Source organism: Trichosurus vulpecula, chromosome 3 (assembly GCF_011100635.1).
Source record: "Trichosurus vulpecula isolate mTriVul1 chromosome 3, mTriVul1.pri, whole genome shotgun sequence".
NCBI classification, from domain to species: Eukaryota; Metazoa; Chordata; class Mammalia; order Diprotodontia; family Phalangeridae; genus Trichosurus; species Trichosurus vulpecula.
This window is the reverse complement of record NC_050575.1, coordinates 85159375-85182421: the sequence shown is the minus strand read 5'-3', so window position 1 is coordinate 85182421 and position 23047 is coordinate 85159375. Positions and strand designations below refer to the sequence as shown.

At 40.9% G+C, this 23047-nt stretch overlaps 1 protein-coding gene across 1 annotated transcript; it reads right to left on the bottom strand.

Moving 5' to 3' along the window:
* Window positions 1–18916: 18916 nt before the first annotated feature.
* On the bottom strand, window positions 18917–20569 carry LOC118842115 (4F2 cell-surface antigen heavy chain-like). Its single transcript, XM_036749748.1, has one exon. The coding sequence runs from the start codon at window positions 20567–20569 to the stop codon at window positions 18917–18919; it is 1653 nt and encodes a 550-aa protein (XP_036605643.1).
* Window positions 20570–23047: the final 2478 nt, after the last annotated feature.

Here is a 23047-nt window from a genome sequence, read left to right as displayed (position 1 = left end):
TTATTGACTTGATTATATTCTGTTGTCTAGAAACCCTAGCTGGCAGGATCATAGCATCCTAGATGTAGAGCCAAAGGTGACCTTAAATGCCAGACTTAGAATCAGAAAGCCCTAAGTTCAAATCTTGCCTCAGACATTTTCTAACTATGAGATCGAGAGCTCACTTAAACACTATCTGCCTCGGTTTCCTCCTCTGTAACATGAGGCGAAATAACAGCACCTACTTCTTAGGATTTTTGTAAGGATTAAATAAGATAATACTTGTAAAGTGCTTTTCAAACCTTAAAGCATTACATAAATGTTATTAGCTATTAGCACCTCAGGCCCAGAGAAGTAGAGCAATTTGCCCAAGGTCAGACAGGTAGGAGGTGAAGGAACCGGGATTTGGAACCAACTTCTCAAGCTCCGTATCTAGCGCTCTTTCTGCTGTACCGTGCTGAAAGAGGGCAAAGAATAGAACATCGCTGTTCAGGAGAGAGAGACCAGAATTCCATTAAAAATGGAAAATGAAATAAGAAGAGAAAGGATTGAGCAGATGAATTAGATCTTTAGACTCCTGTGTCAGGAGATCTCTGATGGCCTAAATATGAAAGCACCCTCTCTGTGGCATGACGTCCATGAAAAACCTTGGTCAAGGATCCCACAACCCCAACTAAGGGACAGGGGTCCCTTGCTGACAGAGTGACTCTATCTGGAATCACCATCCAAGACTACAGACCTGTTGAGTTGTAACACTGGAATCATAAGTCTTGCAGCTGCAGGGAGAGGAGGTAGAAAACCGTCTGCTAAGCACATTTGTGAGAAAAACCCCACTGTGTCCTCCGCTGCGGGGCCATCAGAATAATTAGGGATGAGTGGGTCAGGAAATTTGACTCAACAAACTGGTCCTGGGTCTGGCCAATTTTTTTTTTGAGCACTGGACGAAGGAAAATGCTTTTCAAATGCAGACACATTACAACATTTTGAAGAGATGAAGTTCCAGGGCTGGGACATTATTTTAAAACACTTTTGTAGCTTGGTCTGCAGCACATGAATGAAAGGATTTGAATTTGGTGTGACACCGTAATCGCTCACATGAAACAGTTGCATGACAGACCCCAGCCTGGAGGATGAGGCCCGTGGAGGGTCCCTGAGATGGGCTTAGAATGTGCCAGCCAGGAGGTGAGGAGGTGAGGAGCTGAGGCCAGGGCCTCTGCTGACCTCTCCCACCCTTCAGAAGGCAGCTTCAACCGATCGCTGTTGACTGCCCGGTTCCATCCAGAAGCAGGAATTTTCAGAGCACCACAGGAGACACTGCTCATGATCAGATTGAGAAATGCCAGCAATCTCATGAAGAGCCCAGAAATTTCCTAGTCAGCTCCTGGCCAAAGAGATTTGGCTTCAGTCAGCAAAGTCTTGGCTAGGCACTGAAGCTAAACGCCCTCACCTCCCCCTCCCTTCCCCTCCGTGTCTCAAGAGGTTGTCTTGCCCATAACTAAGATGGAGAAGTTTAGAGGAGGTGTGGGAGACAGGCAGCTACAGACATAGTTATAACCAGGAATTTCTACATCCAGGGCAAGAGGCACAAAAGAGATATTTACGGAGGAGAAAAGAAGGCAATGCAGGTACCTCAGAACGTAAGGAAGAGGCTCATCTCAGCACAGCATGCGGTAGCTTCCTAGTCTAACTAATTACTCTTGCTAACTAGGAAAGCATTACAGTTGTTTCTTTATATTCCTGAGTATTGTAAATGCTCTCGGCACCCTCCAAATTTAGTGCCCTCTAAATTTAACATCAGGAGACACAAGAAGTTCTCAGATCTTCAACCAACAGCCTGGGCACTCTCATTGATAATCATGATAATTTTTAAAATTTTATTGTTTTTTACATTTTAAGTTTTGACCTGTCTCCCTCCCCACTTCACACTAGAGAAGGCCACCATTTGACACAGATTTTATATGTGTGTGTATATATATATATATATATATATATATATATATATATATATATATATATATATATATATATATATATATATATATATGTGTGTGTGTGTGTGTGTGTGTGTGTGTGTGTGTGTATACATACATATGTATGTGTATATGTAAATATACACACATATATGTGTATATGTAAATATACACATATATGTGATATATACACATACATAGGCACATATATGTATATATATATGTAAAACCATACTATGCATATTTCTATTCATCAGGTCTTTCTCTGCATAACAATCATAATAATACGGCAACCAGCAACCGTTATGTCAGAGGCACTAAAGACCTCAATCAGAGCCTTTTTAGTTGTTAGGGTATTTTGGGGTGGGGGGAGTGGTTGAAGAAAGGAATCACTACACCTCCTAGACCCCACATTTATTAGCTGTGTGACCTTGGACAAGTCACTTTACTTCCTCTGGGACCAGGGTTTCTCCTCTGTTAAACAGGTCTGGTAAGGCTTGCACTACTACGCTCACTGACTTGTGAGGAAAGCCCCTGGTAAACCTTAAATAGTATGAAAATGGGAGCTGTTAGGAATATTCTCTTGGCTCTAGTCCTAAGACAGAAAACTGGAGAAATCACTCTGCTGAGAAGACCTATGCCTTCCCCCTTGCGAGTCTTCTAGCCATAAGAGAGTAAAAGAAATTCACAATACCGAGAAACAGGAAATGCCATCAGATGCCATTAGTGACCACAACTTAGACCACGACTCTACTTTGAATGCCCCAGAGTCCGTGACAACCCTGTGGAGTCAGTTCACATTCAGCTGCACCCATACGCAGTGATCCAGGTTTCCACTATTGTGTCCTCTGGGTTCCATGTTCATCTTCCAAAAGGGACCTCTGTTTCTATCCACCTCCACCTCATAATGATGATCTTCAAGCGTACAGGAAGATTCCTTTTCACTCTTTGAAAAAAAGAAAGTTTCACTTACCTTTTCAATGAAAGGGGGAGGGAGAGAATTTGGAACTCATAAATTTCTTAAAATGAATGTTAAAAATTGTTTTTACATGTAATCAGGGAAAAAGTATTTTTAAAAAAAGTTTATTAGTATCTTTTGATTCTACATCACGCAATTGTCCCGAATTCCCTAGAGCCCTTCCTTTTAACTAAGGAAAAATAAAACAATTATATAGGGAAGGGAATAAACATTTATAAAACGCCTACTGTATGCTCAGACCCCTGTAGTAGAGAGCTCTGTTTGCCTCAGTTTCCTCATCTGTAAAATGACCTGAAGAAGGAAATGGCAAAGCGCTCCAGTGTCTTTCCCAAGAAAACCTCAAATGGGGTCACAAAAAGTCAGACACAACTGAAACGACTGAACAAAAACCCTGTGTGCCAGGCACTGTGCCAAGCACTCTACAAATATTATCTCATTTGACCCTCACAACAACACCGTGAGGGAGGTATTGTTATTACACCCCATGTGCAGCTGGAAAAACTGAGGCAAACAGAGGGTAAGTGCCTTGGTCAAGGTCGCAAAGCTAGTAAATGTCTGAAGTCAGATTTGAACCCACATCTTCCTGACTCCAGATTCAATGTTCTGTGCACCGTACCACCTAGCTGCCACTACAGAAAACCAACATCGTAACCAAATAGAGCAAGGGATGCAACATTCTGCCCTGGTTATCTCCTACCAAGGCAGTGTGGTATAGCCAGGAGAGTGCAGGCCTTGAAGTCTGAGAAAACTTCCTGATCTCAAATCCCACCTCAGATACTTGCTAGCTATGTGACCCCTTTGGATCTCACTTTCCTCACATGTACAACTAGGACTAGATCTAATGTCCCTTCTGGCTCTTAATTCCTCAGTCAGCAGCAGAGTTAGGATTTCAACCCATTGTCCTTTATCCCTCTAACAGTGCCCACCCACCTAGATGCTCATTTGGTTTAAGAATGAACATGCTGCTTTCTCCAAACTCGTAACAGTAATTTTCTCTGAGAGAAAGGAAGCAAACACCAGCAGATATTCTCCTTCTCCTCTTTCTTTTCCTCCTCTTCTTTCTCTTTGCTTTTCTCCTTCCTTTCTCCTTTTCTTCCTTCCCAGTTTAATTCCACAGGAAACTGGAAACCATGAGAGGTGTCCAACTGACCACATGGCAAGGCCTTTCTTCAATACTAGACCAGGAGGACGCTGCCCCTTCTCCTCACCACACCCTGGTTCAGGGGAACTACTCAGAACTCCATCCTCTCCCTGCTCTTCCTCCCAAGGCCTAGTGATAGATAGAGCTAAACCCACAGCAGCTGGGGCTGGCTCAAGTCCTAAACCCTGACATTTAGCGGTGCCCATTTCCCACCCCGAGTTGTCAGCAGGGTTTGGCATCCCATTAGGATTCAGAGATCCTGTCTTCAGCAATAACTCCTACCCTGAAATGCTAGTGAACCAGGACTTGATTGAGAGGGGGATCTGGACCCCCCTCACCCCATGGGAATCTGGAAGCCAGCGGGCCCTGAGGACCATAGCTCTGCCCTTCCTGAGTCCTATTCCTCATTCAAGCCACTTGTACGCATGTTTCCTGTATTTCCATAGAGTCAAAGAAGCCCAGCCCACATTGCCTCTCCCTTCTCCAAATTCCTACTGTGCTTCAAGCCTCTACCTCACTGTTGAACACATGGTAAGATCATTGATTTAAAGCTAAACTCAAACTTTTTAAGATTTAAAGATTTAAAGCTAAGCTCAGAGATCATCTAATCAAACCTTTTCATTTTACAGATGAGGAAACCATCCACTCAGAGAGGTGAAACATCTTCCAAAATCACAGAGCTGAAAAGTGTCAGAGGTGAGATTTGAACCCAGGTCATCTCACTACAGAACCCACTCTCTTCCCCACACCATGCTATCTCTACAGCCTGCACATTCACTAATTACATCACTCAAGTCAGTTCAATCCAATTCAATAAACCTTTTGTTATGTACCCAATATAGTGAAACACTGTGGGATTATAAATACAAAATGAATAGTGTCTGCCCTCAAGGAGTTTGATATTCTCCTGGAGAAAATAGCCTACAAAGATGAGTAAATAAATAGTTATCTGAGAAGGACTAACAACCAAGGGATCAGTGAAAGCTTCATGAAAGATCCTTAAACTGAGCCTTGGAAGAAAATAAGGATTCTGAAGGAAAAAGGGAGAGAGGCATGGAGATAAGAAGGAGTATAGTCTTGGCATAGCAGATGGCTTTTGTCCATGTGCAGGGTTTGGGGAAGGAGTCTAGGTTTAGCTAGAACGCAGTAGAATGCAGAAAAAGGAGATAATATAAAATAAGGTTGGAAATGTAGGTTGAAGTGAATTTGCAAAGGGCTTTATATGCCAGGTTGAGTGAGTTTGTATTTTATCCTAGAAGTCAAAGACTAATTTTGAGCAGGTGGGTAATATCATCAGACCTTCGCATTAGAAAAGATTATTTTTGAAGCTCTGTAGAGAATGCATTAGAGACAGAGCAAGGCTAAGACCAAATAGGAGGCTATTATAATTTTAATTACAATATATCATGATAAGGAATATCTAATATAATGTTATAATAAATAATAGCTGAGGCAAGAGGTCATAAGGACCTTACAAGAGTGGTAGCCACATGAGTGTAGAGGAGGGTATGGATACAGTAGATATTACAGACGTCCAATGGACAAGATTTAGCGACAGATTAGAAAAGATTTTTGTATTTGTATCCCTGGCATTTGGCACAGTCCTTGGTACACCATAAGCACTTAAATGTTTTTCATTCATTTATAAACTAGATTAAAGGGTCAGGGAAAGAGAAAAAGTAAAGATTACTTGAGGTTATGAACTTGGCTTACTGGAAGACTCATGTGGGATCAACAGAAATAGGGAAGGGTGCAGGTGTAAGTTTGAGAAGATGAGAAAGGGTGAAAGAGGAGTTCAATTTCAGATACACGAGTTCTAGTTTCTGACAGGACATCCAGGAAGAGATGTCCAGCAGGCAGTTGGGGATGTGAGACTAGAGCTCAGGAGAGAGATAAGACTAGACGTGTTGGTTTCAACGTCATTCACATAGAAATTATTGAATCTATGGGAGATTGCCAACTGAAATACTATAGAGATATATCAAGAGGACTTCAAGAAAGAATGTGTCTATTTCCAGTATCTCTTTGTGATTTTGTATACTTTTTTCTACTTGTTTTTGTCTAAGTATAATAAACATGGTTAATCATTGCATTGCTGATCCATAGGTATATTTGTGAAAATGCAACAGAGGGAGAAAATGAGAAGTGAGCACCTTGAAAAGAGAGAGATTTTATAAGTGTGATATATATTTTGCCATAGAAATTCTATGGCATGGGGCTAAAGCTGTAGAAAGAGAATTATTGATTCTTTTTTCTTTAAACAACTTTCCAGGGCAGAGAGAGAAACTCAGACCAAGATCTTTCTAAGCAAATGAGTCAACAATTGTGGATTAAGATAGGCTGTGACAAACTGGCTGGCATTGGTAAGCAGGGCTTTAGCATCTTCCCTTCCTGTTGTTTTCTCTCAGCTAATAAAGGGGGACAAAATTCCTTCAGAAGAAAAAAGCCAAGGCAATAACTGGAAAGAAGGTCAGGCCTAAGGGGAAAGGCCAAGGGAGTAACTGGGAATGAGTGGTAACACCTAGACAAAGGTGGAGGCAAGCAAGAGACCATGAGGTATTAGCAACTGGGCTTACCCAGCATAGTATGAACCTACACCTCTATATCACTGCTCAAGAAGCAACCTTATAGGCTGGTGCTTCAGGGTTGACCCATGGTAGCAACACAGTGGGAACTACTCCTACTTCACAAAAAATGGAAGATACTGACACAAACCAATTGTGAAAAAAAAGTGCAACTGATTGAGGTATTAAAGATGGCAGTGGAAAGCCAACTACTATGGAAATCACAAGGACTTCCATAGCTGAGGGAAAAGAGGAACCGATTTAGAGTCAGTCCTTTCTCCACAGAGAGATGGCCAAGTTGTTGCAAGTTGATTGAAGTTGAGGAATCTGAGAAGCAGTGTTAAGGGGAAGTTTCTAAGAATAAGGATTAAAGCCAGACATGCTATTGTAATACAAGAAAAAAATCCAAGAAAGGTGGCGTATAAGCCTAACTCCCAATCCGACAAACCAACAAAAAGACTCATAAGGAGGGAGAAATGAGTAAAAATTCAAACACAGGCTAAAATTCATTGAAGCATTATGTAATGAAAGAAAATGAATAAAAATCCTGGATTAGAAAAAAAGAGAATTCTGCAAACTCCTTAGAGGTCATGTAACAATAGCAAGGAATTCCCAAATGGTTCAAAAGACAAATTAAATTTTTAAAAAGAAGATAATAGACTGGAAATTAAGTTGAAAACCAGAGCTCTTGATACAGAATTAAAAACAAACAATAAAACTTAAGACACATGATGGTGAATCTCACCAGAAAAGCAGGAGACCTGAAAAAAAATATAAGGTTTAGAACTCAAAAGTACAGAAGCAGAAAAACAATTTAGCAGCAGAGAAGCTAAAGACACTAACTTTAAAACAATATATGAATTTTATGTGAGTTAAAGTAACTGACATTAAAAATAGGCCACATGGAGCTAACTTAAAAACCATAGGTCTCATGATAAATTGAAACATAATAAATCCAAAATCTTTGACACTATATTTCAGAGAAAATACAACAAAATAACCCAGAACTTATGAATAAAGAAAAAAAAAGTTCTGATTGATCAAATCCATAGATGACCACCAGAGGAAAAACCTAACATTTGAAACTTCAATGTATATGGTGTTTAAATTTCGCAGTTTCAATACCAAACAAATTTTTCAAGCATCCAGAAGAGAAGGTTCATCTATGAAGGAAGAGCAACTTGAATATTTTGGTATTATTCTACAATCACAAAAAAAATTACAGAAAAATGTAAAAAGCTATTATTAAAAAGCAAAAGTTTTTGCTGCAACCCAAAATAACATGACCCACAAAATTCAGCCTAATCATCCAAAAAAAAGACTAATCATCAATAAAAAAGAAGGCACTTGGCTCATTTGTTGGGAAAAAAATATGCAAGTAGAACATTTCAGTAATGGTGGTGGTGGTGGTGGTGGTGGTGGTGGTGGTGATGATGACACAATATTTATTTATTAATTGATTACTATTTGCCAGGCACTATGTTAAGTGCTGATAAAACAAAAATGAAAAAATCAAGACAATTGCTGCTCTGAAGGAGTTTACATCTCCATAGAAAGGAAAACAACTTAAAAAGGAGAGCCAGAAAGGGCATGAGAAAGAATTGAACAATTAATGAAACATTCTCCTATATTTATAAGCATTTTTAAAAAGAAAAAATGTAAGGAATGGTAAAAGAAATAGCAAAACAGTATTATCAATGGACAAAAAAGGAGATAAGAAGCTAAAGACTTAATGGAATGAAAAAATTAAGGGAAAGGGAAGGAGGGAAAGGTAAATTAATACTCTGGACTAAATTCCATACTATCCTGTAAGCAAATTAATATCTTGCATGGGAGGAATAATCCAGTGGAAATTTGTTTGAGCAATGAAAAAGAGGGCAAGAGATAGAGCTGGAAATGTACCTCCACCAAGCTTGGAGGTGAATAGAGAAGGGGAGGCAATTTTTTTATTCTTTCAATAAGAGTAATTATACAAGAATAAAAGTAATGGAGAAAGGGACTAGATAGGGAGAGGGGGATGGAAGGTGAGTCTTATCTTAGGAGAAATAAAAGCACCATTAAATAATGGCACTTTCATGGTGGGGAGGAAAATCTATATCTTCGGTGAGAGACAGGGACTTTATAATGGATTTCATTTAGGGATATGAGTGCAATCTGAAACCACCTTCTCTCAATAAAGGCTATGCTTCCCAGGTCTACCTCCCACCCTAAGAAAGAAGAGGCATAGATTTTCCTGGAAGCAACTAGCACCTGAGGGATCAGGGCTGGTAGCAAAGATTTAGATCGTGATATGATTGGATATGTGACCAGAGAATAATGCTAAGGTTTTGAACCTGGGAGACTAGAAGGATGGAGGTACCTTCAATAGAAATAGGGGAGCTTGAGACAGAGAGTGTTTAGGGGGATAATGAGTTCCATCTTAAACATATTGAGCTTTAGATGTATCCAGGACATCCAGTTTGAAATGTACTATTGGTATTTGGTAATATGGGATTGAAGCTCAGTGGAGACACTGGGGGTGGGAACATAGACCTGAAAGTGATCTGCATAAAGATAATACTTAAACATAGGGATGTTCATAGAGAATAGTCTCAAATTTGTCATCAAAGTAATAAGCGATCATCCTAAGGTGGGAAGGAAGAAGAATTATGGGAGTCTTGAAGAGGGAAAAGAAGGTCTGGAATAGTTTTCTATAAGAAGTGATATAAATCCATGAATGCAAATGAGGTTACCAAGGGTGAGAGTATATAGGGAGAAGAGAAGAGGGCTTAGGGTAGAATATTGGGGATCACCCAGAATTTGGCACCATGATATGGATGAGGAAGCCAGCAAATGAGATAGAGAAAGATCAATCAGGTAGGTAGGAGGAGAACCAGGAGAGAGCAATGTCACAAAAATCCAGAGAGTATCCAGGAGTAGAAAATGGTTAACAATGTCAAAGGAAGCAAATTGGTCAAGAAGGATGAGGGTTGAGAGAAGATCATTAGATCTGGCAATTAAGAAATTATTAGTAACTTTGGAGAGAGTACTTTCATTTGAATAATGAGATTGGAAGTAAGACTGAAGAGGGTTTAAAAAGAAAATCAGCAGAGAGGAGATAGAGATATAAATCATAAATGGCTCTCTAAAGGAGTTTCTCAGGTCAAATTAAAGTTTTCAAGGATAGGGGAAATATGGGTGTATTTGTAGGCAGTAGAAATGGAACCGGGGAAAGGTTGAGGACTTTACGGACTTTGTGTATAGCTATGGGTACAATCTATTGGAGAAGACATGAGGGATGGTATTAAGTATAAAGGGGCTAGCTTTGGAAAGGAGAAGGATCACCTCTTTTTTAAATCCTGGAGTAAAGGAAGAGAGTGGGATGTCAAGGGGTTTTAAGGTGAAGAGAATGGAAAAGAAGAAAAGGAGCTCACTGGGAATACTCTCAGTTTTATGAGTAAGAAAGAGGCAAGGTCTTCAGGCAGGTGTGGGACTGGGGAGGGAATGTGAAAGACATAAGGAAGGAAGAAAAGGTTTGGAATAGCTTCTGTGAGAAGTGAGAGAGGACTAAGAACCCAAGTGTATCAACACTTTGGCTAGCAGTTGCTGTGGCGGTGAAAGACCAACACAAGCCCAACAATAAGAATGCTGCCAGCACAGGTTCTTTTGATCTGCTTTACTAAGGAAAGCAGTGTTAACAGGTTAACAACCATATACATACATACGTACATACATACATACATACATACATACATATATATATATATACATATATATATATGTATATATATATAAACTCCCCTTAGGGCCCTGGGGGCTTCACACCCACATGGTCTTAGCACCTAGTAATTAGGGGTTTGGGCCTGTGACTTTGTAGCTAGTAAGGTTCAACCAAAGACACTTAATTAATTTAGCATTCTAAAACAGTAAAAAAGTCCCAAGTTAATTAATATTACACTCCACCCCTTCCAAGATCCATGACATAACAAAAATCTAAATTAAATGGCCATGGATCCTGGAACAAATAGTGTAATATTAATTAAGCTGGGACTTGTTTACTGTTCTAGAATGTTAAATTAATTAAGTATCTTTGATTGAGAATTAATAGATGCTAAACCTCAGGCCCACACCCTTTTACTACTAGGTGCAAAGCCCCAGGCTGGTTAGCAAACTAGTTCGCTAGTTTGAGAGAGGCAGGAAGCCCCCAGGGCCCTAAGGGGAATTTCTAAAACCAGAGCCAATAGTATGCACCTAAGTTCTGGTCTCTCAGATGACATTTGATGATGTCCAAAGACTGTATAAAAAGAGAGAACAGAGTTATTTGCTTGAGGCTCTCACTCCTGGAGGAGTGTTGGTGTGGGACTCTGGGCAGCCACTCTAAGAGCCTCCTGGCTCATCAATCCAGATATTGATGGTTTCTTGGTAACTATGAATTGTGATCTGGACTGTTTATATGTGTATGTTTGTAACTTGTTTGTATTTGCTCTGAGGTTTAGGTTGCTAGCTTTTCCTCCTGAACTAAGTGAGTACACACACACACACACACACACACACACACACACACACACACATATATGTTGGATTAAAGTAAGATTGTTAACCCCTTAACATTGCTTTCCTTAGTAAAGCAGATCAAAAGAATCTGTGCTGGCAGCATTCTTTTTGTTGGGCTGGTGTTGTTAGCCAAATCGTTGCAACACCAAGTAAGCTAGTTTGTGATACTTCCTCCTGCTGAGTTCAGTGGGTCTTGGGTAGGCATGGTAGCTACAAATGGCAGGAATATTCCAGGGCTGAAGTTTGATAAGACAAGAGTAGTCATGTGACCGGAATGGCCTTTGTTTTCTTTGAGTGACTCAGCTTACCTCATTGAGCCTCGCTGGGTGCTGGGGCTTCTCTTCCAGGGCAGGAAGCCCAGAGTCCATGCCAGGGAGAAGAGAACTTCCTGTGTGATGAGTCATGGGGCTGGCTGAGGGGAGGTGTTAACTCCAGAGCCATGCCCTATTGGGTGTTAACCTAGTCTACGCTAGGGGGAGAGACCAACTCAAGAACCAATTGGACCTGGTCATTCAGGCGGCACTTGATGATGTCAAAAACTCTATAAGAGGGGAGAGGACAGCTTGAAGAGCCCTCTTTCCTTTTCCAGTTGGTGCAGGAGCAGTGGCAAGCGTGACTCTGGGCCAGCCCTTGCTCTCAGGCCGAGCCCAGATGCTGGTAAATATGAATTGTATTGGGTCTGTCTGTTGATATTTGTAATTTGTTTGTATTTTGGTTTTGAGGTTCGGGGTGCTGGTTCGTTTCCCCCGAACTAAATGAATGTTCTGAACCTCAGGGTGCTGGCTTTTTCCCCTGAAGTAAGTGAACGAAACTGTATTTGGTCTGTCTCTTGATGCTTGTCTCTTCGCTCCCCTGAACTAACTGAATGCTAACTGAATGCTGGCATTTTCCCCTGAACTAAATGAATGTTGTCTGTATGCTAACTGAATGCTGGATTAAAGTAAGCTGGTCAACCCTTTCACTGTACTTTCCTTGTTTAAGCAGATAAAAAGAACCTGAGCTTTCCCGGTGTCCCAGCAGCCTCCTGGGTGCCGGCAGCCTCCTGGGTGCTGGCTGTGGGGGGATATTACACCCCCGCAGAAGCTGCTAGCTGGGTTGTTAAAACAAGCCATGGGTTAAGAGAGAAGGAGATTCAAGAGCAGAGGACACTAGAGTTGAATGGCTAACTATTAGATAAAGAATGGAGAGGGAAGAAAGCAAAGTCGGAGTAGAGGTAATGATGTGAAAAAGTACTAAGGGGTAGAGGGATTGGAGATCTCAGTAAGACCAAAAAAACAGGTTTAGGAAGAGTGAAGCATGGTGAGAGGTGGAATAAGAAAATGTTATGGTCAAATAGAGAATGTCAGAGTTTCTCATTAAGAAAGCTGAACATTTTATGGGCAATGGGTGAGATCTAGTGTGTGACCATCCCTCTGTGAGGCTGAGGTAGAGTGAAGGAGGAGGTCATGGGATTTAAGGAGGCAGAGAATGCAAGTCAGGGTAATTGAGGGGGTATCTAAATAGATAATAGTCCTCTACTGTAAGTGCCAGAGGTGGGAGGAGAGAAGGATGTGAGCCTGGTAATGAATTACTTGAGAAATAAGAAAGAATGGCATGAGGATCATTGTACTATAGCAACCATAATTAAAATTACATGGAAATTTTTGATTAAGTGGGCTCCAAAAGAGGAAAGGTTCCCTAGTGAAGGAGGTAAAGGGAAAGTCCAGAAACAGCAGTAGGAAGGAAGCAAAGAGTATTCCTACTCCTCTTCCAAAACCAATGTTTTGTGGGGAAGAAATGAGAGAAAGTATGCCCAGTGCTGGAAAAATTTGGGCATTCAGAGGGATGCCAGGGCTCAGTGAGAGCTATTAGATGGAATGAGTGAGTAGAAAAGGTCCAGGAAGAAGGGGAGTTTGTTCATTATGGAACATAAATTTCAGAGGGCACAATGGAAGGGGTGAGAAGTATCAAAGTGATTGGATAGAGTAGGATTGAGGGGACAGGGGTGAAAAAAAAGTGGGAGAAGGACTAGGAATAGTTTTCTTTTTTGTGGCCAGTGACTGATAAGCACAGGGACAGGGGAAAATATAAGAAAAGTCATAGGGATAATAGAGGGTGGTGGATGAGGAAAGAAGCTCACAGTCTCCAAGGAATGTTGCAGAAGAAGTCAGGCTGGGCTTAGATCTGCTCTTTCGCTAACATAAAAAGTAAATTTTAAAAGAAAAGACATAAGAAGAAACAAAAATGGGGCATCTAAAAGTAAAATGACAGAAATGGGATAGAGGAGAGAGCTAAATTTTGGTACCTAAGAAGTTCCATCTTTCATGAGGGAAAAATAGAGAATAAAGAACAAACAAGTCATAACCCACTAATAGAAGGACAGAATTCAGAATCTAACAGAAAGGATAGAAACAAGAAGGAAGACAAAACAAATATTTCTTAGAAAAGGGTACCACATATATAAATATACAGGATTATTAGTGCACCATAAGAAATTACAGAATGGTTTCAGAGGAAATCAATCAACATTTATTAAGCACCTACTATGTGTCAGGCACTGTGCTAAGCACAGGAAACTAGAAAGACCTCTAAAAACTAATTTAGAATGGACCAATCAGAACTAGGAGAACAATTCATACAAGGATAACAAGATGGTAGGAAAAAACAATTTGAAAGACTTTAGATCGCTGGTTGATGTAAAGATAAACCATAAGCCCAGGCTAGGCCATCTTCCCTTGCATTTCTTTTCATTAATTCCCTTGATATTCTGGACCTTTTGTTCGTCCAGATGAATTTTTTTATTACTTTTTCTAGCTCTATAAATTTTTGGTACTTTGATTGGTATGGTACTGAATATGTAAATTAATTTAGATAGAATTGACACTTTTATTAGCTCGGCCTACCCATCAACAACCGATAATTTTCCAATTATTTAGATCTGACTTTGTGTGAAAAGTGTTTTGTAATTGTGTTCATATAATTCCTGGGTTTATCTTGGCAGATAGACTGCCAAATAGTTTATATAGTGTATTACTCTTGAGATAAGTTGCTGTAATCCCTTAGCTAATATTTTATTTAAAAATTTTGCATCTTTATTCATTAGGGAAGTTGATCTATAACTTTCTTTCTCTGTTTTGCTTCTTCCTGATTTAGGTATCAGCACTATATTTGTATCATAAAAAGACTTTGGCAGGATGCCTTCTTTGTCTATTTTTCCAAATAGTTTATATAGCATTGGAATTAATTGTTCTTTAAATGTTTAATAGAATTCACTTGTAAATCCATCTGGCCCTGGAAATTTTTTGTTAGGGACTTCATTGATGGCTTGGTCAATTTCTTTTTCTGAAATGAGGTTATTTAAGTATTTTATTTCCTCTTCTGTTAGTCTGGGCAATTTATATTTTTGTAAATATTCATCCATTTCACTTAGATTGTCAGATTTATTGGAGTACAGTTGGGCAAAATAGCGCCTAAATATTGTTTTAATTTCCTTTTCATTGGTGGTATATTCACCCTTATCATTTTTGATACTGGTAATTTGGTTTTATTCTTTCTTTATTTTAATCAAATTAACCAAAGATTTATCTTTTTTTTTCATAAAACCAGCTCTTAGTTTTATTTATTAGTTCAATAGCTTTCTTAATTTTAATTTTATTAATTTTTCCTTTGACTTTCTAATTTTGTATTTAATTGGTGATTTCTAATTTGTTCTTTTTCTAACTTTTTAGTTACATGTGCAATTCATTGCTCTCATCATTCTCTGTTTTATTCATGTAAGCATTGAGAGATATAAAATTTCCCCTAAGAACTGCTTTGGCAGCATCCCATGAGTTTTGGTATGTTGTCTCATCATTGTCATTCTCTTGGATGAAGTTATTATTTCTATGATTTGTTGCTTGACCCACTCATTCTTTATTTAGTTTCCAATTAACTTTAGTCTATCTTTCCATGGCCCTTTATTAAATGTAATTTTTATGGCATCATGATCTGAAAAGGATATATTTAACATTTCTGCCTTTCTGCATTGGATTATAAGGTTTTTACACCCTAACACATGGTTAATATTTGTATAGGTTCCATGTACCACTGAGAAAAAGGTATATTCTTTCCTATCCCCGTTCAGTTTTCTCCAGAAGTTTACCGTATCTAACTTTTCTAAAATTCTATTTACCTCCTTAACTTCTTTCTTGTTTATTTTGAGCTTAGATTTATCTGGTTCTGAGAGGAGGAGGTTGAGGTCTCCCAGTAATAAAGTTTTGTCATCTATTTCTTCCTGTAACTCACTTAACCTCTCCTCTAAGAATTTGGATGCTAAATCACTTGGTACATATAAGTTTACTATTGATATTACTTCATTACGGTAACTTTTAGCAGGCTGTAGTTTCCTTCCTTATCTCTTTTAGTTAGATATATTTTTACTTTTACTTTGTCTGAGATTAGGATTGCTAAGCCTGCTTTTTTTTTTTCTACTTCAGCTGCCTGGGTGGTCGCTGGGAAGGGTCCATCCCACCATACTAGAAGTGGAGCACAGCCCATTGTGGATCATGTTAGGAATGACCAGGCTGGGAATAGACTGGGCAGAGCATGCCTTAGGGCCCTGAATCACTGAGCTGTAGCAGTTACCAGACTTCTTAACCCACAAACACCAAAGACAATGGAGCAGGTTAGTGGGGAAAACTTCTGGATCTGGTGGGAGGAATCAAGTGGCAGATCTGAGCAAGAGTGCAAGGAGCTCTTTGCTGGTGCAGAGGCAGGGTTCTTTTGCTTTGCCCTGCTTGGATCTGGGTCGTGAGGTCCTGGTTGGCAGTTCTTGGGTGAGGAGGAGTGCTGTTCTTCTTGCTGTGCAGAAATAGCTCTGAAAACAGCAGTGCAAGACCCCTGAGGCTTGGGACAAAGCGATCTCTACTCTGAAGGCAGTCATACCCTGACAAAAAGCTCAAGGGTCAAGTAGTTGGCTGGGAACATAAACAAGCAGTGCAAAAGGACTCAGACTATAGAATCTTTTTTTGGTGACAAAGAAGATCAGAATATACAGCCAGAAAAAGTCAACAAAGTCAAAGAGCCCACATCAAAAGCCTCCAAGAAAAATATGAATTGGTCTCAAGTCATGGAAGAGCTCAAAAAGGATTAGGATAAGCAAGTAAGAGAAGTAGAAAAAAATGGGAAGAGAAATGAGAGTGATACAAGAAAATCATGAAAAACAAGTCAACAGCTTGCTAAAGGAGATCCAAAAAATACATAAGAAAATAATACCTTAAAAAATAGACTAACCCAAATGGCAAAAAAAAAAAACTCCAAAAAGCCAATGAGGAGAAGAATGCCTTAAAAGGCAGAATTAGCCAAATGGAAAAGGAGGTCCAAAAGACCACTGAAGAAAATACTAACTTAAAAATTAGAATGGAGCAAGTGAAAGCTAGTGACTTTATGAGAAATCAAGAAATTATAAAACAGAACCAAAAGAATGAAAAAATAAAAGACAATGTGAACTATCTCATTGGAAAAACCACTGACCTGGAGAATAGATCCAGGAGAGATAATTTTAAAAACATTGGACTACCTGAAAGCCATGATCAAAAAAGAGCCTAGACATCATCTTTCAAGAAATTATCAAGGAAAACTGCCCTGATATTCTAGAACCAGAAGGTAAAATGGAAATTGAAAGAATCCACCAATTGCCTCTTGAAAAAGATCCCAAAAAGAAAACTCCTAGGAATATTGTAGACAAATTCCAGAGTTCTCAGGTCAAGGAGAAAATATTCCAAGCAGCCAGAAAGAAACAATTTGAGTATTGTGGAAACACAATCAGGATAACACAAAATCTAGCAGCTTCTATATTAAGGGATTGAAGGGCTTGGAATATGATATTCTGGAGGTCAAAGGAGCTAGGATTAAAACCAAGAATCACCTACCCAGCAAAACTGAGTACAATGCTCCAAGGCAAAATACAGACTTTCAATAAAATAGGTGACTTTCAAGCTTTCTCAGTGAAAAGACCAGAGCTGAATAGAAATTCTGATTTTCAAATACAAGAATCAAGAGAAGCATGAAAAGGTAAACAAGAAAGAGAAATCATTAGGAACTTACTAAAGTTGAACTATTTTGTTTACATTCCTACATGGAAAGATGATATTTGTAACTCCTGAAACCTTCCTAAGTATAAGGGGAGTTGAAGGGAATATACATATACATAGACAAAGGGCACAGGGTGAGTTAAATATGAAGGGATGATATCTAAAAATAAATAAATAAATACAATTAAGGGGTGAGAGAGGAATATATTGGGTGAAGGAGAAAGGGAGAGATAGGATGGGGTAAATTATCTCACATAATAGTGGCAAGAAAAAGCAGTTGTATTAGAAGGGGAGAGGGGGCAGGTGAAACAGAATGAGTGAATCTTGCTCTCATCAGATTTGACTTAAGGAGGGAATAACATACACACTCAATTGGGTATCTTACCCTACAGGAAAGTAGGGTGGAAGGGGATAAGAGAGGGGGGATGATAGAAGGGAGGGCAGATCAGAAGAGGAGGTAGTCAAAAGCAAACACTTTTGAAAAGGGACAGGTTCAAAGGAGAAAATTGAATAAAGGGGGACAGTATAGGTTGGAGGGAAATATAGTTAGTCTTTTGCAACATGACTGTTATGGAAGTGCTTTGCATAATGATACATGTGTGGCCTATGTTAAATTGCTTGACTTCTCAAGGAGGGTGGGTGGGGAGGGAAGAAGGGAGAGAATTTGGAACTCAAAGTTCTAAAAACAAATGCTCAAAAAAAAGTTGGTTTTACATGCGACTGGGAAATACCATATACAAGCAATGGGGTATAGAAATCTATCTTGCCCTACAAGAAAGTAAGGGGAAAGAGGATAGGGGAGGAGAGTGGGGTAACAGAAAGGAGGGCAGACTGGGAAAAGGGGCAATCAGAATATATGCCATCTTGGGGTGGGGTGGGGGGTGGAAATGGGGAGAAAATTTGTAATTCAAAATCTTGTGGAAATCAATGTTGAAAACTAAAAATTTATTAAATAATAAAACAATTAAAAAAGAATTATAAGAAGCATCTTCCCACGTAGGGATGTAAACAGTTTAACCTTGCTGAATAACTCTTTTTTCCTCTTTCTTATTTATCTTTATATGCTTTCTTGAGTCTTGTATTTGAATATCAAATTTTCTATTCAGTTCTGGGTTGTTGTTTTTTTTTTAATCAGGAATGATTGAAAGTCTCCTATTTCACTGAATATCCATCTTTTCCCCTGAAAGATTACACTCAATTTTGGTGGATACTTGATTCTTGGTTGTAATACAAGTTCCTTTGCCTTCCAGAATATCATAGTCCAGGCCCTGTGATTCTTTAATGTAGAAGCTGCTAAGTCCTGTGTATTCCTGTCTGTGGTTCCACAACATTTAAATTGTGTCTTTCTGGTGCCCTGCAATATTTTCTCCTTGAACTGATAATTCTGGAATTTGGCTACAACATTCTTTGGAGTTTTCATTTTGGGATGTGTTTCAGGAGGTGATTGGTAGATTCTTCTGGTGACAATTTTGCCCTCTAGTTCTAGGACCTCAAAGCAGTTTTCCTTTATAATTTCTTGAGAGATGCTGTCCAGGCTCTTTTTTTTTCTCATCACTATCATTTTAATACACAGCTACAGGCTCAAAACTTCATCCCATGGCATCTTCAACAGTAAACAAAAAACCCAACCCCTTGAGCCCTGCCAACACATGCATAAACATGACAAAGACCCAACAAGAAAAGGGGACCCAGATGGCAACTTAGGCCATGTAGGGGAATTTGAGCAGCAGCCCCTCCCCTGGGGCCACAGCCAGCTTTTGCAGGGACAGCATGCTGCCTTCCTGGTGGCCCCCTTGGGTGCTGATCACCAAAGCTGCCATCTCAGGAAGCTCTAGCTTCTGGCTGCCAGACATAGAGGGCATCCTCAACTCAGCCTCATGGCTCGTGGAGCCCAGGTTGAGGACAATAATGAATCGGTCATTTCGGTCCCAGTATCGCACGTAGGCAAAGAGGTCATCTTGGGTGGGCAGGACCACAAAGTCCCCGTGCAGCAAGGACTGCTCCTTCCCTCGGCTGTCACTCAGTTTACAGAATAAAGCAAGGAGAGAGGCGGGGTCCTTGGTCTGGCCCTGGACAGTCATGTTGAGGTTCACGAACTCAGAAGGCCCAAGTGCTTTTTCATCCCAAAGCATGATGGGGGCTTCAGCAGGCTGTCCAGGGAGAGTGGCCACCTGCAAGCCAATTTCATCCCCATAGCTAAAGATGGGTGTCCCGGGAAGTGTGAACAGCAACAGGTAGTAGAGACAGAGAAGATGGGAAGGCACATAGGAGTCCAAGTGGCCGACCTGAGAATAAGTCCAGCTGCACCAGTGGCCACTTGCAGCACTCAGGTAGTTAGCAACCAATTCTTTCAGCTCTTTCCCTGAGGAACTCCTTCTCTCAAAGTCCTCCAGGTACGAGCTGCTCAGCAGGTCAGTATTGTTCAACAGGCTCAGGATCTCCAGAAGGTCTGAGGCTGCTGTTCTGGCAATCAGGACCCTGTCATCATTGATGCTATGAATGAGGTTGTTCCAAAGAGACAGGAATGAAGCAGCATCGCTAAGTTTCTGGACATCGTGGACCTGGATACCATTCACACCGACCTTCAGCCAAAAGCTCAGGGCTTCCTTCATCTTCTCATTCACTTCTTCACTCTCCTTCTTCAGAAACCAGCTGCTCTCACTTTGGTAGTTGGGAGTGAGATCTAGAATGATCTGGATGTTCTTTTTCTTAGCTGCTTCCAAGAGTTGGATGAACTCTTCCTGGGAGCCAATGGTGGGGTCGATCTGCAGCAAGTCCGTCTTAGCAAGGTTATCTTCGAGGTTCTTGTGGATGGGCCCCAATACCAGTGCCTTCACTTTGAGGTTGCTCAGATAATCAAGGTGGGCCTTCACCCCAGACAGACTCCCGATGGCGTTACTGGGCTGGGCCTGGAAGGCCTTCAGGTCTCCGATGCGGTACAGGGCACCCTGGTGCCACCAACGTTGGACCTGCAGCTCGTGGCAGCGGGGCGCCTGCATGATGATGACCACGACGCGGGCCAGCATGCCCAGACAGCCCAGACAGAAGAGCAACAACAGGCCCCGGTGGGTGCACACCCAGGCGGGGCTCCTGGCCACCTTCAACAGCTCCTCCTTGGACAGGCCCGTGAACTTGGAGGCAGCCGCTGCGCCCACGGCATCAGCCTCATAGTCCGCCACCTTGACGTTGACCACGCCCTTCTTTTTGCCCCCTGAGGCAACAGACAGCGGCTCCATCTCGTTAAGCGCCATATCCTTCATGTCCACCTCTGCCACGTCCACCTCGGCGTCTTGGCTCGTGGCAATGTGGACTGCGAGGGCTTTAGTTTCGCCTGTTACTTGTTTGGCTTCCATCGTGAGTCTCCAGGCTCTTTTTTTGATCGTGTCCAGTAATTCTTAGATTATCTCCCCTGGATTTATTTTCCAGGTCAGTCGTTTTTCCAATGAGGTATTTTACATTTTCTTCTATTTTTTCATCTTTGTGATTTTGTTTTACTGATTCTTGATATCTTATAGAGTCATTAGATTCAACTTGCCCAATTCTAATTTTTAAGAAATTATTTTCTTCAGTTAGCTTTTGCATCTCCTTTTCCACTTTGCCAATTTTACTTTTTAAGGAGTTATTTTCTTCAGTCAATTTTTGTCCTTTTCCAAGCTATTGACTCTTTCTTGCATACCTCTCATTTCTTTTCCCAATTTTTCTTCTCCCTTTCTTATTTGATTTTTAAAATCCATCTTGGGCTCTTCCAAGCATCTTTATGTTTTTTGGGCTTGAGATCAATTCATATTCCCTTTTGGGGTTTTAGATGTAGGTATAATGACAATGCTGTCCTCTTCTGAGTTTGCATTTTGATCTTCCCTGTCACTATAAAAGTTCTCTATGGTCAAGGTTAGTTTTTGCTTTTTACTCAAGATGTTTGTCTATTTTCTGGCTTTTAACATTGAACTCTCCTGCTAGAGCACAGGGGGCATTGTCCCTAGCTTCTTGTGCTGGGGGCCAGGGGCCTAATCACTAGCTTTGTGCCCTGAGGCCACAAGTGCTGGCCGCTGGAGGCTGTAAGGGTCTGGCAGCTTACCTGGTGATGAGTTGGGGTGATGGTGGTGGTGTCTGGTGTGTGCCAGTTGGGGCTTTTTTTGTGTTTCCCCAGGCTACACTGAAACACAGGGAGATTTGGCTGCTGGAGGATACCTGCCCACCTGTAACAGGAGGGCAGAGTTTATAATCTCAAAGAGGATCATAAACATGTCTGAAAGGTTCGGAACCGCCGGATATAAGAAACTCTCAAAGTAGAAGGCAGAAGAATCAAAACATTTATTTAGGCTCCACAGTAACCAACCCATGAACCAGAAGCCCCATTTTGATATGTTGATCAAAATCTTCCAGGCCCAATAAGTACGCCTTGCAAGAGTAACCAGGAGGCTACAGAGAAGCATGGTTGCGTAAAGCAAAATCATGCTTCCCCCTCGATGGTAATAAGATTACCCACTGGCCTGAAGTCTTTGTTCAGCTTCCTCCCGTAGATCAGCTCTGCTACTGGCAGCTCCTGCCTCAGCTGTGTCTGTGTCTGTAACTAAAGCTGCAACTGTAACTGACGTAACTGTCGTAACTGCCTCTGTAACTGACGATGTAACTGTCTCTGGCTCCAACCGGAAAAGGAAAAGAAGCTCTTCAAGCTGTCCTCTCCCCTCTTATAGGGTTTTTGACATCATCAAGCTCCGCCTGAATGACCAGGGCCGATTGGTTCCTGAGTTGGCCCCTCCCCCTAGCATAGACATTAACACCTCCCCTCAGCCAGCCCCATGACTCATCACACAGGAAGTTGTCTGCTTCCCGGCATGCTCCCCGGGCCTCCTGCCCCGGAAGAGCAGGCCACAGTGTCCAGAGGCTCAATGAGGTAAGCTGAGTCATTCAAAGAAAACAAAGGCCATTCTGGTTACACCACCCAGGGCTGGAAGCAGGAGAAGGTACAGCTACTGGAAGATACCTGCTCTGTGTCTGCTGAAGCATGGGGAGGTCCACTGCTAAAAGACACTTGCCTGCTGCAGGGCTGCACCAGCACATGGTGGTTCTCTGAGGTGGAATCTGCCAGTTCCCCTGGCAGTGCTAAGGTACATGGGGTGAGGGAAACAGTCCTGGGGTTGGTGCTTGTTTGCTCTACTGCTCTGGGGCTCAAGATCTCCCACTGGTTTTCTGAGGTGGAGACTGTTGCCAGCTTGCTGGGACACCTCCTATCCTGGACTGCGCTCCCCTTTTACCTGAGTGATAGAGACTTTTTTTTGCTGAGGCTCTAAGTCTCCTGGACCAAAAGACTGCTCCATCCCATCTTTCTGCTAGCTCTGTTGTTCCAGGATCTGTTCTGGGGCACTATTTTATGGGTGTTAAGGGATGAGAATGGGAGTGGGACAGCAATCTACTGCTTACTCTACCATCTCTTGACTCCCAGAAGCCTCCTAAATGTCTTTTGTGAGACAAATGTGATCCTAAGATATAAACAAGGGAGGAGTAAACAAAGAAATGGAACTATAAACCAATATTACTAATGAATACTGATAAAAAAAATTTTAAAGTAAAATCCTAGGAAAAACCCTACAGCAATGTACTCCAATGTACTGTGATCAAATTGAATTTATACCAGGGATACAAAGATAGTTCAACATGAGTAAAACAACTAACATAATAATATTAAAAGCAAAATAACAAAGACCACATGGCCATAGTAATAAATGCAGAAAAAACTTCTGTCAAAATAAAGCATTAGTGCATGCTAATATACCTAAAAAACTTAAATGTAGAAAGGCCATTTTAATATTATAAAAAGTATGAATCTAAAA

Bases quoted from the DNA above. Each gene is read 5' to 3' on its own strand.
- LOC118842115 (XM_036749748.1), bottom strand. From the start codon at position 20,569: ATGGAAGCCAAACAAGTAACAGGCGAAACTAAAGCCCTCGCAGTCCAC.